Source organism: Felis catus, chromosome B2, assembly GCF_018350175.1.
Source record: "Felis catus isolate Fca126 chromosome B2, F.catus_Fca126_mat1.0, whole genome shotgun sequence".
NCBI lineage: Eukaryota > Metazoa > Chordata > Mammalia > Carnivora > Felidae > Felis > Felis catus.
Window position 1 is genome coordinate 138,646,938 of NC_058372.1, and position 14,907 is coordinate 138,661,844.

Here is a 14,907-nt window from a genome sequence, read left to right on the forward strand (position 1 = left end):
AGCCCTGTTACCAGACCTCCCGCACCCCCGTGCTCGGCCCTTACATTGTATTTAAAGCACCCAATGAATCACACATTCCAAGCCTCAGAATCACACATTTCAGCCTCCTTCTGCTGAAACTCCCTCAGAGGCCGACAGGAAAAGAGCCGGACTGAATGCAATCCCCTTAGCCCCACCAGAGGCATTCTAAAAGGAAGATGTTTAGTAACTCCGGGAAATCTCTAATTTGTTGAATTTCAGGCAGTTCAGCAAAGTAAACAATTCGAAGGGTGTGTGTGGGGAGGGGCGTGTTTTTGAGGAAGGGATACCAGCTCTGCCCGGGAACACACCTCGGAAAAGTTCCCAAATGTAATGTTCCTGTACCGCGTGTCCTCAACGCCCCCCCAGTTCTAATCCATAAAAATCCCAAAATGCTTGGGAAGGTTTATTTTGTTTTTTAACGATAGCGCCCACACTGGCATCGGCCACAGTGGCCACTTATAAATCTGAAAACACCTTGAACACTCTTTTTCATTAACTTCATGTAAGACGCAAAACAAAGATATTTCAAATTACATGTGACTAAGAGTAAGAAAAATATACAACTATATTTAAAACACTTAAATTAACAAGATAGTACTTTTCTGTTCTAACAAAATATCATACATTCAGTTTAAACAAGAGTTAATATCCAGACACACTTTTCCAAAATACCTGATGCTAGTTGAAAATGAGTGACCGTGAGACTTTCCAAGAGATTTCTATTTAGCAAATATGTACAATTTTGAAGAACTGCCTTTTTTTTTCCGGAAGACAGGCATTAAACAGTCAAAATGCAAACTGATGTATCTCTCATAAACCTAAATATTGTTGCTTCATTTTTCTGCATGATACTTTGGCTGTCAGCAAATCTTATAGCTTCTTTCCCTTAAAGACAACAACGTATAACACCCCCCTCACAAATAACCATGAACTTCTTTGTGTGTAATAAGCCCTATCTAAACGTGTTCACGTGTTTCTGCATTAATTGACTTATCTATGGAGATGGTTATGACAAGGGTATGACCAAGTGTAACAGGCCTACACTTAACCCACTTCTTTGAAACAGCATGAAATACATGCTACATGTTATTTCAAAGTCAAAGCTGCTACACTTACGAATACAGTACATAGCTTGAAAAATCAACACAAAAATGTTTTCTCCCTTGGCTTTCTTTCAGGTGAAGAAGCTGGACCACAAACCAACACATCTGGGTGACAACGGCCACCAATTTTAGCCCCGCCTCCCAAGCTGACAATGGCCTCATAATGGCCATACCATCCCTGGCCAAGGCCCCAGTTTATATAGCATCTCTGTGTTCCAACTCTAAGGAAGCAAGAAAAGCCGACTCTACTCATTTCTCTCCTGCCTCCACAAGCCAACACCTAAGATCCTCTGGATCTGTTCCCATCCAATGACTTTGAGATTCCAAGAAGGGCAGTATACAACTTCCAAAAGAAAAAAACAACAATGAAATTGCATAAGGTCACTACGTAATACTGTGGATGAAAACCAGAAGAGGCTGTCAACTGAGGAAGCAAGGCACTTGGGAACAGGAGACAGGGAAGAGTCCAGGGAGGGCAGGGCTCAGTGAGTCAACAGTTTCAGGCGGGTAAACCAGCTGACCAGCAGGGACGGTTCTGTAGAGGAGGACTTGGCCGCCGCGGCCACCGGCTTCTTTCTGGTCCCTTCCTCCTGGAATGGAATCGTGGCACTGCTGTGGAGATCTGAACTGATGTAGCACCTGCTCCCTCGGACACAGTCTGCGCCTCGGACCAGCTGCCTCTCCGCCGCGGGCCTTGAGAAACGGTATGTGGGCGAGGAGCTTTCTTCGATGATGGGAGGGATCCTCTCATTGCTGAAATACCGGCAGAGGGCGTCCTCACCTGTTTTCAGACAAGGCCCACAAGTCCATTAAAATAACCATCCACTGCTCGGCCTGCTCAGACCTCTGATGCCCTCCTCCCAGGGATGGGCTATGGCGCCTCACAGACAGCCAGGCCCACCCCCACTGGATGCTCAGAGAGCAGAAATGGAAGAAGTCCATCATAGGCTGCTTTCACTCCTGAGAGGCAACACAAAGGCAGAGCAGAGGGCCCTCACTTCCTTACCAGTGTTAAGAACTTTCATAACCAGAGTGAAAGGGCTGTATCATTCTATCACCCCTTCTCCATCTGTCCTTGTTCAAGGCCTGCAGCACGTCCAGAACGGTGGTTCTTACTCTGAAGCGTAGAGAACTTAGAAAGGAAGGGGTGCCTTTGACTGTCACCCTCCAGGAAGAGGCCAGCACTCTTCACCTTTAGTAGATAGCATTCAAAGATTCTCACGCTCTGCAATCCTTAAGACATTTCCGAACCAGGAAGAATGGTCCCGGCCTAAATGCCAACAGGCATCTCCTGGGATGGGGGTAGGGGGTAGTTAAGAAACTGAATAGACACCTAAAATGCAGGGCACCTTGGCAACATGTAGCACTCTTTTGACCCCGATATTCTGCTCCTAAAAATGTACAAAGATCTGTGTACAAGATGCTTATTGAAGTATCATTCATAATTGTGGGATGGGGCGGGGGGGCACAAAAATAAGCTACATGTCCAACAACAGCAGACCAAATAAATATGTGCTACGGCCACAAGATGGACTGCCAAATGCAGGCATTATAGAAAATACCCATGTTTTAAATAACAGTCACCTTTCACAGTATTGTCAAACACCTGTTTCTTCCACTTCGCACCTTTTTTCTAAGTGTGTAACATTAGAAAACGGAGTGATTATTTCTAGGTTGGGGAAGCAGATTACAGTTGAGTTTTATGTTCTCATACCTTCTAGATGTTTTTCAATGTACTTGTTTTGCTTTTGTATTTGAAGCAGAAGTTACTTTCAGGAAGTGCCTGTTGTCGGGGAGCCTGGGTGGCTCTGAGCCTCTGGCTCAAGTCATGATCTTGCAATTTGTGGGTTCAAGCCCCGCTTTGGGCTCTGTGCTGACAGTGCTCAGCCTGCTTGGGACTCTCTTTCTCCCTTTCTCTCTCTCTGCCCTTCCCTGACTCGTGCTTTTTCTCTCTCTCAAAATAAATGAACTTGAAAAAAAAAAAAAAGTGCCCATATTCAAAGAACCACGTGTCATAGGAGTCTATTTATCTGAAATGTTGAGAGTAGGAAGATCCGTAGAGACAGAAAGTAGATTAGCAGCTGCCAGGAGCTAAGGAAGGAGGGAATGGGGAACGACAACTTGCAGGTGATAAAATATTCTGGAATTAGTGCTGATGGACACACAGCTCTGTGAATGAATGAAAAACCTCTGAATTGTACACTCAACAGAGCGAGCAGATGTCTGGTATGTGACTTCTCTCTCAATAAAGTGGCTTTTTCTTTTAAGTGCCCCTTGTGCAGATAGACACCTTTTCATTCTAAAATGATCATACAACAAAAATACAGAAGGTGAGATAGGAGGTCAAGTGCGTCTCCATTTCCGGGCTTAACTCTCCCATCACCTCTCTCTCTCAATACTAACAGGAAACAAAGGGCGAAACCGGGGATTAAAAACCTAAGAGAATGGCAACGAATATGTTGAAGTTTCTAAATCTAAACAAAGGACAGGCCTGCCACCTGCTGACTGCTCCACAGATTTTCACATGCCAATTAAGGGTATCTAGGACCTGACACAGACATCTCCCTTTTCCAAGTGATTCGGACACCTAAGTGACAAACTCTACCAGGTCTCAGGGAGGGGCTGACCCTCCCTCCCCCTCCAACCCCAGTGAGGGGTTGACCACTTGGGAAGTTGAGCCTCCAGAACTTTTTTCTTCTTCCTTTGACTATCTAAGGTCTACTCCACTTGAACTTGTCACCTATTCTTTGTTTCAGCAACACACGAACAATGCTAGAATGTCTTGCCAGTGCTGATAATCAAATCATTTGGCAAAAAAAATAAGAATTTATTCAAAAACGTTTCCCTCAAGACTAGTGTAATAACCAGTAACTTTGATTACAAGAGGAATTCACACAATTTATTTTCCAATGGTAATTACTCTTTAACACAAGAAGGATTTAGGGAGGGAAAAAAAATCCATGTCTATTCACTAAAAATCAAAGAGATTCCAAAAATAATAGTCATAAAATTCAGAATGAGATTGCTTAGTGAATAATGTAGATTTCTACTTATTTAGAAACTTACAGACCATCAATGTCCACAGCCCGTTAAAACAACTTTTTTAAATGTTTTATTTATTTTTGAGAGAGAGAGAAGTAGAGCATGAGTCGGGGAGGGGCAGAGAGAGAGGGAGACACAGAATCCAAAACAGGCTCCAGGCTCTGAGCTGTCGGCACAGAGCCCGATGCGGAGCTCAAACTCACGAACTGTGAGCTCATGACCTGAGCCCAAGTCAGACGCTTAACCGACTGAGCCACCCAGGCGCCCCTCCACAGCCTTTTAAAGCACACAATGCTAATTAGGAGATTCATAGGCACTAACTAGGAGTATATAATTCTGCCATTCCAGAAACAGGCAGGGCCTTAGAGATTCAGCACCCCGACTTCAGAGATGAGAAGACGGACTCAGGCCAGGTCCTCTACGCGGTTATTACAGGACAGCGAGGAAGAGGGTTGCAACAAAGGCCCTGGCTCTTTTGACTCCTGTTGGGTGTTTTTTGGTTTGCTTAAACTTACCCTTCCTCCCATGACCTCGAGGTCTGGCAAAAGGGTCCACGATCCCCATCCAGCTCCCGTCTGCAGGCATGGACAAAGGCCGGGGCTTGCCTTTGGAGGAAGGGGAAGGAACGTTGTAAGTTGTCAGACTTTGGGGGACTTCAGAGAATCTTTCCTTTTATTTATAACTTAAGACTCCCCCATATCACACTCACGTACCCATAAGCAAGAACATTATTTTAAAATAAGTAAAGTATTTTAAAGCATCATATTTCCACAGCAAGCGATTAGGACAGAGGCGGGCTGCACTTAAGTGTTGTGTGTCTACAGAGCAAAGCAGCTCCAAGTTAAAACGCAGGCACTGAAAGTTAAAACGGTAACATGATCTCACTCCGCTGGGCTTTGATGCCAGGCAGAGAGTAATGATTCAACAAGGCTTCACTTGAGAGAGATGAATAAAGGTCTCATACTTAGAATTTCATTGAGGTTTATGTTTTCCTCAGATTACCCTTCAAGTCTGCCAAATTCATCCAACAGTTCCAAATAAGGAAGGGGGCGGGGAGGGAAGTGAAAACAAATGGCAGAACAAAACAAACACCCAGAAATGTACCATGAGACGGTGTTTTCTCTCTCATTTTTGTGGGCAGAATATTGGTTTCCACCGAATACCCGGGCAACTGATCAGAATCAGCGATGGTAAATCTCCGTCTTCGGCTCTCCTGGTCCAAGAAGGAATTTGGGGACTCTGAGCCCTTAGGTCCAGGCAAGGGCTGTTTACACTTACTGAATCCTCCATAAAGAAAACTCCCGTTCTCATCCCTGGAAGACAGTGGGCAATAATTAAGTTGCTTACAGAGATCTTCTCATACAGATGAATTACAGGAGATACTTCCTCCAGTACATATACATAAGACAATTCAAATCTTCCTTTCCACTGGAAGGAAAAAAAAAGCATTACTTTTTCAATCTCAGTAACCCCCTCAGTAAACACCCCCTTAACAGATATCCTATTAAATAAGAGTAAATAGCATGATCCTACTAAATAAAGGAAAATGAAGTTTTTTTTTCATAGATGTTTAAGCAGCAGAAATACACCTTTGAAAAGACAGCTCTGGTTTCCCTGTACTTCTATCCTATAACTGAAATCTCCTATTTCTTACAGAAATCACTAGTTAGGTTATATAGAGCAATTTTTCTGATGCCTAAAGTAGTATCTTTGCCAAGATCCAGCAAAGAAGACACTTGATGTGTAATGGAATTGTTAGATTTGAAAATTATGTCAAAAAACACAAAGGCGCCTTTATAATTCCCAATGGAGGGTGTCTATTTTCTGAACTCAGCACAGAAACTAGCAAGTGTTGGATTAACCATTCCAACTTAATTCTTTTTAAATGTCAGCCTTTATAAAACTTGAAATTAATTTTAGTTGAATCCAAGTTACTAGTTAAATTTTTTGCATTTAGAAAATTCTATTAGGTGATCTTGCAAAAACTACTAGACAAAATACAACAGCAACTGAGTCCAAAACCGATCTCAAGATCAGCTTTGCCTGCTTGCTATTTCCAATGAACCTCCCACCTGTGTGTACCCCTTTCCCTCCTATGAGCCCATCGCCTTCTATACTTTCAAACCTGGAATCTAACTTCCCCATCCACAAAACTTTCAAGACTCAGCCACTCACTCTCCATAACCATTTGCAGGGTTCATTCCTCAGAAAGTCTCCTTCATTGATGGTGTGTACGTGTGTGTGTGTACATGTGCGCTCGTGTGAGTGTGCGTGTGTGTCCCCCCAAGCAGATAAGAAGCTCCAGTTCCCTTTCCCCTTTACTATGTACGTGACCTTTTTCCTACCACTGCTTCTGTGACCCTTTGCTGAGACCCAGATGGGAACATTCAGAGTTGGGGGTTTGGGGAGGACCTCCCAGTTTCTGCTGAAACAAACTATGCCCTGGTCATGAGTGAAACTGTATTCTCTGTGTGCAAAGGCAAGTACTTGTCACTTTAAATACACTTAACATCCTGCGACCACATGGCTCTCTCTGGTCTGTGAATGCAGGGAAGAGTTCCGTCTATTAACCAGAATGCCTCTGATCGCCTAAGAGAAGTTCTGTATGCTGTACTCAGTTCCGGGCAACCCAAAACCAGGGAGAGGAAAATGATGTTAATTCTTCTTTGTGCCCACGGGAGAGACACAATAGAATCAAATACTAGCTTAAAACAAAAACAAACCAACAAAAAGCTCCAATATAAAGTAATATATCACTGTTAAATTCAGCCTGAAGTTTGTCTTATGAAATATCATAGCATAATTATATAGTTCTCAACTTACTCTTGAACAGTTGACTATGACATTGACAGTTCTCTGTGGGCAAGAACCACATCTGTTTTGTGTAAGTTGGTGATTCTGGCCCTACACTCAGTAAATATACGTTGAATAAATGAGCCAAAATCTCTGTAAATACGTCAACTGATATAAATAAACTTATATTTCACACCTAAATGATCCTCTATATAGCAGCTAATTTGACCATGTAACAATTAAGAGGGCACCGACTTTTAGAATTTATAATAGGCACACACAAGTACACATGCATGCACAAATACAGAGCATCATACCTACATTCACATTTTTTAAGTCCCATGAAGAACACCTCTCTCTCAGCAAAACAAAGCTGTAACCGTAATTCATGTCCCAAAAATATTTATTATCTTCCCCCCCAGAGATGATTTACCTAATACCTAAAGAAACTTCAGCTTCAGGGATCCCCAAACAGCCCCTTCTCATATCCCAGGAGGAGCCAAAATAACGTATTCCCGGAGCACACGCTTTCACAAAGAGCCCGCTCCCACATAACCGCACAGCGTCAAGACCCGTGAACCCTGGATCCATGCCTACATTTCCACCTAAAGGATCACACATGTTCCCCAGTTTTATTAAGATATAGTTGACATGTAACATTGTATTAGTTGTAGGTGTACAACATAAGGACTTGATATGCATACATAGTGCGAAATGATCACCATAAATAGTTCCATTAACATCCATCACCTCACATAGTTACAAATTCTTTTTTTCTTGCTATGAGAACTTTACAAATGTCCTCTCTCAGCAACTTTCAAATACAAAATAGAATACTGTTAACTACAGTCACCATGCTGTACATTACATCCCACAGCTTATTTATCTTATAACTAGAAGTTGGGACCTTTTGACCCCCTTCACTCAGCCCTCCCATGCCCAAACCCAGGATCACACTTGTGAAAACTGCAATCTCAAGACTCCCTGCTGTCACACGGGAGTTCAGTAACTTCTCCCCTCGAGACCCTCACAGCCTGCACACCACCTCTGTGAATCTCCAGGCACAGGAGACGCGCACACCGCCAACAGGAACAGTGACCTACCGGGGCGAGTAGGGAACGGCTGGTGGAGGAGGGATATAAAGATCCAAGATGGCGGGCTTCTCCTTCTTCAGCGAGGTATCCATTGTGCTTTCAGGGGACTGGGTTGTCGTGGGTGGAGGTGAGGTCTGAAACGGAAGCCAGTGCAAAGGGTGGAAGTGAACTTAAGAGATTATTCTTGGTTAACTCTCCTTCCCCAAAAGCAACACCAGGGACTGAGGTCATTCATGTGTTCACAGCCATTAGCAACACTCCATTTGTATTCTTTGAGACAGTCAAAATTAACTGGGAGTTTTGAAAGACTGGAAGCACAGTAAAAAGTAGAGGCTTGGGAGCCAAGTCAGAATTCTAGCTCTGAGCAAATCACTTAAACACCATGCCTCAGTTTCCTCAAAAACCAGCCATGCTGGCAGGAGGTCCTGCACAGGGCTGCCGTGCAGATTAAATGTGTTAGTTCATACAAACCGCTAACGATGCCATCGCTGACGAGGAGCATGGGCTTGGGACTCGGTCTGGGTACTATTCTGGCTATGGCTCTTATTAGCTGTGTATCTCTGGGCTAAACCACTCAACCTCTCTGTGCCTCATCTATAAAGATGGGAATCAATGGGGACAAGAATAGTACCAACACAGGGTGACTTAAGTGACACAATACACATAACAGGCTTAGCTCACTGCTTGCCACGCAGGAAGTACACAACTCTATGCTACTTAGTATTATATATACATATACACATACATATAAGTTAATTTTAAAAACTAAATCCTGGCAGCTTAATTTTAATCAGGTTATTGGTCTCGAAGGACCTATTTTTTTAAATCTTGGGTGAGACCTTCAATTTTGTCACTTCTGGAGGCCAACAACGATGACGCTGTTCAGGTGCTGACACCAGGTGAAGTTCACAACCAGTAACGGATACCTGCACCAGCGGTGGTTTCCACCGTAGGTTTTTCAGGGGGGCAGGGGTAAAGTTGAAAGAGCCCGTGGGGCGCTTCTTAAGCAGTAATACGACGCCAGTAGGATTCTCCCTCAACTTCCTCACCAGATTTTTCAGCTGCCATCCCACCTTCAAAGAAGGAAAATGAGGAAAACGGACTCACTCAGGAATAATGAAAAATCAAAGTTATGCATTTATTTCAAGGAAATCAGGAGCGAGCAAATAGACACCAAGATGTTCATCTTAGCACTACTTAAAATTACGGAAAATTGGATATAAATTGCAAATTAAAAAAAATTCAAGCAAAATGGCTTTGGATTTAGTTGAAAGTTCTAGAGGGGAATATTAAAAGTCTTCGTCTCGATGAACAAACTCACCACAGTTTGCTGATTAACCTGAATGACTTCATCACCAGCATGAATCTTCTGAGATCTGTCTGCAGGAGACTATTAAGAACAAACACAGAGACCTGTCTTAGTTTTTCAACCCTCTATTTCTTTCTGCTTCTATTTCTTCTTCCTTCTTTCTTCTGCAGACAAAGAGCAACAGGAACACGATTTTCTCAAGAACTATCACACGGCGTGCTTACGAGATGACCCTGAAACTACACGGTCTGTAGAGTCTGGCCCACAGGCGGACACCTGACTTCCCTACTTGACGCGTGGGCAGCTGATACAGATCACCCGTCAACTGCAACGGCTGGGTTCATCTAGCCCCTCAGGAAGAGCGGGACACACTGTCGACACAACAAACTGATAAGAGCTGCTGGTTCACCTAAAAAATATCGTACAGGGGCGCCTGGGTGGCTCAGTCGGTTAAGCGTCTGACTCTTGATTTCGGCTCAGGTCCTGATCTCACAGTTCGTGAAATCGAGCCCCGCGTAGGGCTCTGTGCTGACAGCATGGAGCCTGCTTGGGCTTCTCTCTCTCCCTCTCACTCTGCCTCTTTCTCTCTCTCTCAAAATAAATAAATAAACTTTAAAAAATACCTTACATATATCCCTATCAAAATTAATTTTACAAAAGCTGACCAACTGCTTACCATGTAAAGATCATCACTGTAACTCTGTCATCCCATCTCCTTTTAAGCAATTATTCAAATTAAACCTTATTTACTCAACCTTATTTTACACATTATCACAATGCTATTAAAATAGAAAGATGATGACAATAGAAAATGTATTTCTTCAGAGAAAATGACTTTAAATTTTTTTCATTTTCACGTTGATTTCTTTTTTTTTTTTTAATGTTTATTTATTTTTGAGACAGAGAGAGACAGAGCATGAACGGGGGAGGGTCAGAGAGAGGGAGACACAGAATCTGAAACAGGCTCCAGGCTCTGAGCTGTCAGCACAGAGCCCGACGCGGGGCTCAAACTCACGGACCCCGAGATCACGACCTGAGCCGATGTCAGCCGCTTAACCGACTGAGCCACCCAGGCGCCCCTCATGTTGATTTCTAAATGAGTGTTTTTCAGTATTAGAAGTCCAGATTTTTATTCCCCCAAATAATATGTGTGTATATAAATACCTAGATGTAATTTATTTGTCAAATATTTTGCTCAAAATATTCTTGTTCAATCAATGAAACTAGCACTCTTTATGTTTAAGATAACTCCTGTGAGCAAAAGCAAAGGATAAACCCTTCATTTCAAATTATAGTCATACCTTATCTAGGCCAGAGTATTTTATTTGGTAACTTATGTAACTGATTGAATCTTCAAACACATTTATAATTATTTTTTTAAAAATAGCACTTTTGGGGCGCCTGGGTGGCTCAGTCGGTTAAGTGTCCGACTTTAGCTCAGGTCATGATCTCACAGTTTGTGAGTTCGAGCCCCACATCAGGCTCTGGGCGGACAGTTCAGAGCCTGGAGCCTGCTTCGGATTCTGCGTCTCCCTCTCACTGCCCCTCCCCTGCTCACGCTCTGTCTCTCTCTCTCTGTCAAAAATAAATAAACATTAAAAAAATTATATAGATAGATAGATAGCACTTTTGAATGAAGTCAGGAGGGCAGCAACTAAACCCAAGACATCCTTGCTGGATCTTCTCACTCAACTGTTCTGATGGGCTCAGCAAGAAATGAGCGAGCAGCATTAAACTCTAGAAACAATCTCTTTGATTTATCTAGATCCAACATGTAACTGTGACAGTTATTTTTCAAAACATTTAACCTGCAACCGTAACAACCAGCCGTGCCTCACCTGAGAGACCAGCACAGGGGGTACCTCTGGGAGATGGTCTATTTCAAGTCTCTTTCTCTTGAGACACTTAAAGAAAAAAGTGAGTGAGTGTAGGCTCCTTTTTGCTCCTGCGTGTCAGATGCTTAACCCTCAGTTACAGACCAACTTCGCTAAGTCTGATCAGAATCAGTCTAGCCATGGGGCACCTAGGTGGCTGAGTTGGTTAAGCATCCAACTCTTGATTTCGGCTCAGGTCACGATCTCCCGGTTCATGGGAGCGAGCCCGCATCGGACTCTGTGCTGGCAGAGTGGAGCCTGCTTGGGACTCTTCTCCCTCTCTCTCTCTGCCCCTCCCCTGCTTGCGCTCTCTTTCAAAATAAATAAATAAATAAATATTAAAAAAAAAAAAAAAAAAAAGAATCAGTCCAGCCCAGATAATCTTCCTGGCCAGGGATTCATTTAAGGTAATCTTCACTTTATAAAAGATGACCCAGAGGTCAGGAAGTTCCTGTTTATAGATATGCAATCTTAAAAAACAAGCCTAAATGACCTGAAGTGACTTTCCTTCCTCGGGATCCTCACGCATTCATTTCTCAAATGTCTTACCAGGTGACTAAGAGATGTGTTTGGCAGAACACTGGTAAAGAGAGAGCTTGATACCAAAATTCTTCCTGGGGCAGTGGCTCTTGCCTATCTTCACCACGAGCCAGACTACTGAAAAATGATGCTTGTTCGGGTTTTCTGCAGAAGGGTGATGACCCGGAGAAGAATGCATCCATTCTTCAGAGGCTAATCTAATTCCCACCTCATCTCAGAGGTGGGGAATAGAAGTATGGATGGGATCCTGTTAAGACTCCTCTCAAGGTGTTGAACAATATCAAAAAAGAAGTCAAAGAGAATCACTATATACTGTTAGGCTGACCTTGGAATGATCCTGATTTCTCAGGTAACGTTCCCCCCCCCACCCCAAAATGCACCGTAGGCCTAAGATGGTCTGCTGTCATTGCTGCAGCCTGGAGTCCAAGATGGAGAAATAAAGGAATGCAGTGGGTGATTTCTGTCCACTACCACCCACCATACTAGGCTTCCACTAAAACATTCTGATTCTGAAGTCACAACAACCTTAAGTGCTAGCTGGAAAGCCATCCGGGAGCTCTCACTTTCTACTGCCATTTATGTGTAAAATATCCAGCATTTAGGGTGAGATACTCAGAAGCCCTGGAGAAGTGGGCTCTTACCTAACTTCCCACCCTCATCTGCAAGATTTAGCACATTCCAGGTACTCTGGGAACACAAGCTGAGTGACTGAAAACAATGAGTGACATTTTCGAATGGACTGCCAGATGGGATACGTCAAGTTTTCCCTTTTTTCATCTTTAACAAGATGGAAACCACCTGTCTCCAGGATGACTTCTGTTTGATCCTGTATGGGATCGACTATATCCAGGTCAACCCTGAATCTCTCACCCAGTCTTATGAGGCTGGTAGGAATTCTAGGAAATGGATCCTTACATTTGACCTTTCACGTCATTCAAAAGCAGCTTGTTAAGTTGACAGTCTGTCATTCAACTCTCATCCTTAAAACCAAAGGAAGGGGGGTGGTTTGAAGAGGAGAAATGTGTGCCTTCTGGTAGTAATATGATAGCGAGCTATACGCTGATCCAAGATGAAAACTGCTTTAAGAAGACCGGTAAAGTCTGGAACCACACGGGTCTGGCTGTTAAATAATGCAGTCACTATCAAGTGATAGATGCAAAACTTCAACTCTTTAAAAACTCACATGACCGTCACCATCCCTCTGAATCCACCCAGCTCCTAAACAATGAAATGAATGGTCCATGAGTATGTTCTTGTTTATGGTTCAGCTGAAATTCGCTAAGTGTCTGACAAGGATGAGGGATGAACTGCGTCACGAGTGATGTGTTTTCTCCTTTGCACCGTCCCTGACCTAAAACCAGAGTTTCCTGTGCTGTTACTGCCGATCGGGTGATGTGCTATAAAAATTCCTACTGCTCGTCAGTGCGTTTTCACCGCCGCTCAACAGAGAATGCTTCAAGATACTACCGTCTTCTCACTCACCGTCTGCCAGAACCACACAACTTCTTTCAATTTCACTGGCTGCCTTAAGCAATGCCATTTCTTTCCTGCTACAAAAACCAAGCTTGCATCACAAACCCTCATCAAAGACCATGCCATTTCATTTTATCTAAAGATCTAGCAGCTGAAGTTCAAAATGCAACATGTATTTGCACCGGATTAGAAAAGCAGTTACCAAATTTCTTCTATTTTTAGGAATTATTTCCTCTTGTCTTAGTTGATTAAATAGCAGATTAATTTCACAGACACATACTTCTTTCATACAGATCCAGGAAGCTATTCAAACATTTTTAGCTTCATGTCAACGTCACCAAAAACTAGCCATATTGTAAGTTGCAAAAAAGAAAGCATTCAATTAGCTCTACTTTTTACAAATTCAAAATGTTTGAGGGGCTCAAGAAAAACCTTTCATGTAGTAGCATTTCCAAAAGGAAGTTAACAGTGTACAAAGACTCTCACAGTAGAAACAGTCCTGCATTTTCTATTCAAAAGATTAGGGTGCGGGGCAGGGGAACTAAATTTCAATATCATATCAAATACTACAAAACACAACTCTATAAAAAGAATCTACATTGTGCAAACAGTCTCGAAATAGTTGCTTTGGTGACGCATATAAATTCCATTAAGCAACAACAAAAAACTGTATTTTACACATATAGCTACCAATTCCAGTTCCTGTAAGAGTGATTTTCAACAACAAAGATATCACTGTTTTTATATTTATGGGTTAACATTTCCAGGGTGCAACAGGAATAATTAACAAGGGTGGGGGGCAAAAACCGGGCAAGGTATGTGAACAACAGCAATAAAAGACAATTTAAATAATAAATTTACAACAGCTGGTGATAAGCAGTGTGCCTAGCAACAGGAATAAACAAAACAGCACCCATACTCTCACTATAGATAATAAAACAGGAGGCACACGTTGAAATGAAAAGTATAGGGACTATGTGTCAAATTTGTTTAAACACACAATGGCTTTTACATTTAACAGATATGCACTTACATTCTCGGTGGTTCCAGTAATCACGTGCAATCCATCATAGGTTGATTTGATGTACATGCCCTAGAGGGAGTCGCAAATATATTCACTCATTACTCCAACATTTAGAAACATGGCCGCCAGGGAGACTTCATCTTATAAAACATTAAAGGCAATCCCTTCAGAACAACACTCATTTTTAAGACGCTGAAACATTGTGAAACAAGATCCACAAGCAGTGAAGGGGAGCTAACAAATGGAAACACTAGTGGAAGAAATCAGAAGCCAGATCTCTTTGGTATGAGAACTTGTGTACTGGGCCCACAGAATTTTGCCATAACTCTGGGGACTCAGAAGGCATCTTCTCAGACGTGCAGGATGAATGAGGCATTTCAAACAGGGACTGTTCTCTCCTGACCACTTCTTTGTCTGGTGACACAATGTATTCGGATAAATTTGCTATCGGCACTCATTGTGGGGTGACTCACTGAAGCCACCAACAACCCAGACCAGGATATATGAACAAAGACTATTAAGAAACACCACTTAGGGAGTAAACCAGAAACAGGCACGCCTCCATTTTAAGGGAAGCATAAAGACAGATACACTCTTCCTGACAGGCCTGACAGGCAAACTCAGGGGTGAATGC

The 14,907-nt window shown here is 42.8% G+C and overlaps 1 protein-coding gene across 6 annotated transcripts in view; it reads right to left on the reverse strand.

Annotated features, from left to right (window-relative positions):
* Positions 1 to 411: 411 nt before the first annotated feature.
* CNKSR3 (CNKSR family member 3) overlaps positions 412 to 14,907 on the reverse strand; it is an 83,008-nt gene continuing 68,512 nt past the window's right edge. For 5 of the 6 annotated variants that reach the window (XM_023254517.2, XM_023254515.2, XM_019831402.3 and 2 more), the window contains 7 exons: positions 14,283 to 14,342; positions 9,375 to 9,443; positions 8,893 to 9,126; positions 8,063 to 8,187; positions 5,271 to 5,479; positions 4,682 to 4,771; positions 412 to 1,905 (listed from right to left, as the gene is read on the reverse strand). In XM_023254517.2, coding sequence (XP_023110285.1) covers positions 1,607 to 1,905; positions 4,682 to 4,771; positions 5,271 to 5,479; positions 8,063 to 8,187; positions 8,893 to 9,126; positions 9,375 to 9,443; positions 14,283 to 14,342 — 1,086 coding nt within the window. In that variant the 3' untranslated portion in view covers positions 412 to 1,606. The remainder of the gene's footprint in view (positions 1,906 to 4,681; positions 4,772 to 5,270; positions 5,480 to 8,062; positions 8,188 to 8,892; positions 9,127 to 9,374; positions 9,444 to 14,282; positions 14,343 to 14,907) is intronic. The other variant, XM_023254516.2, reaches the window with a different exon arrangement.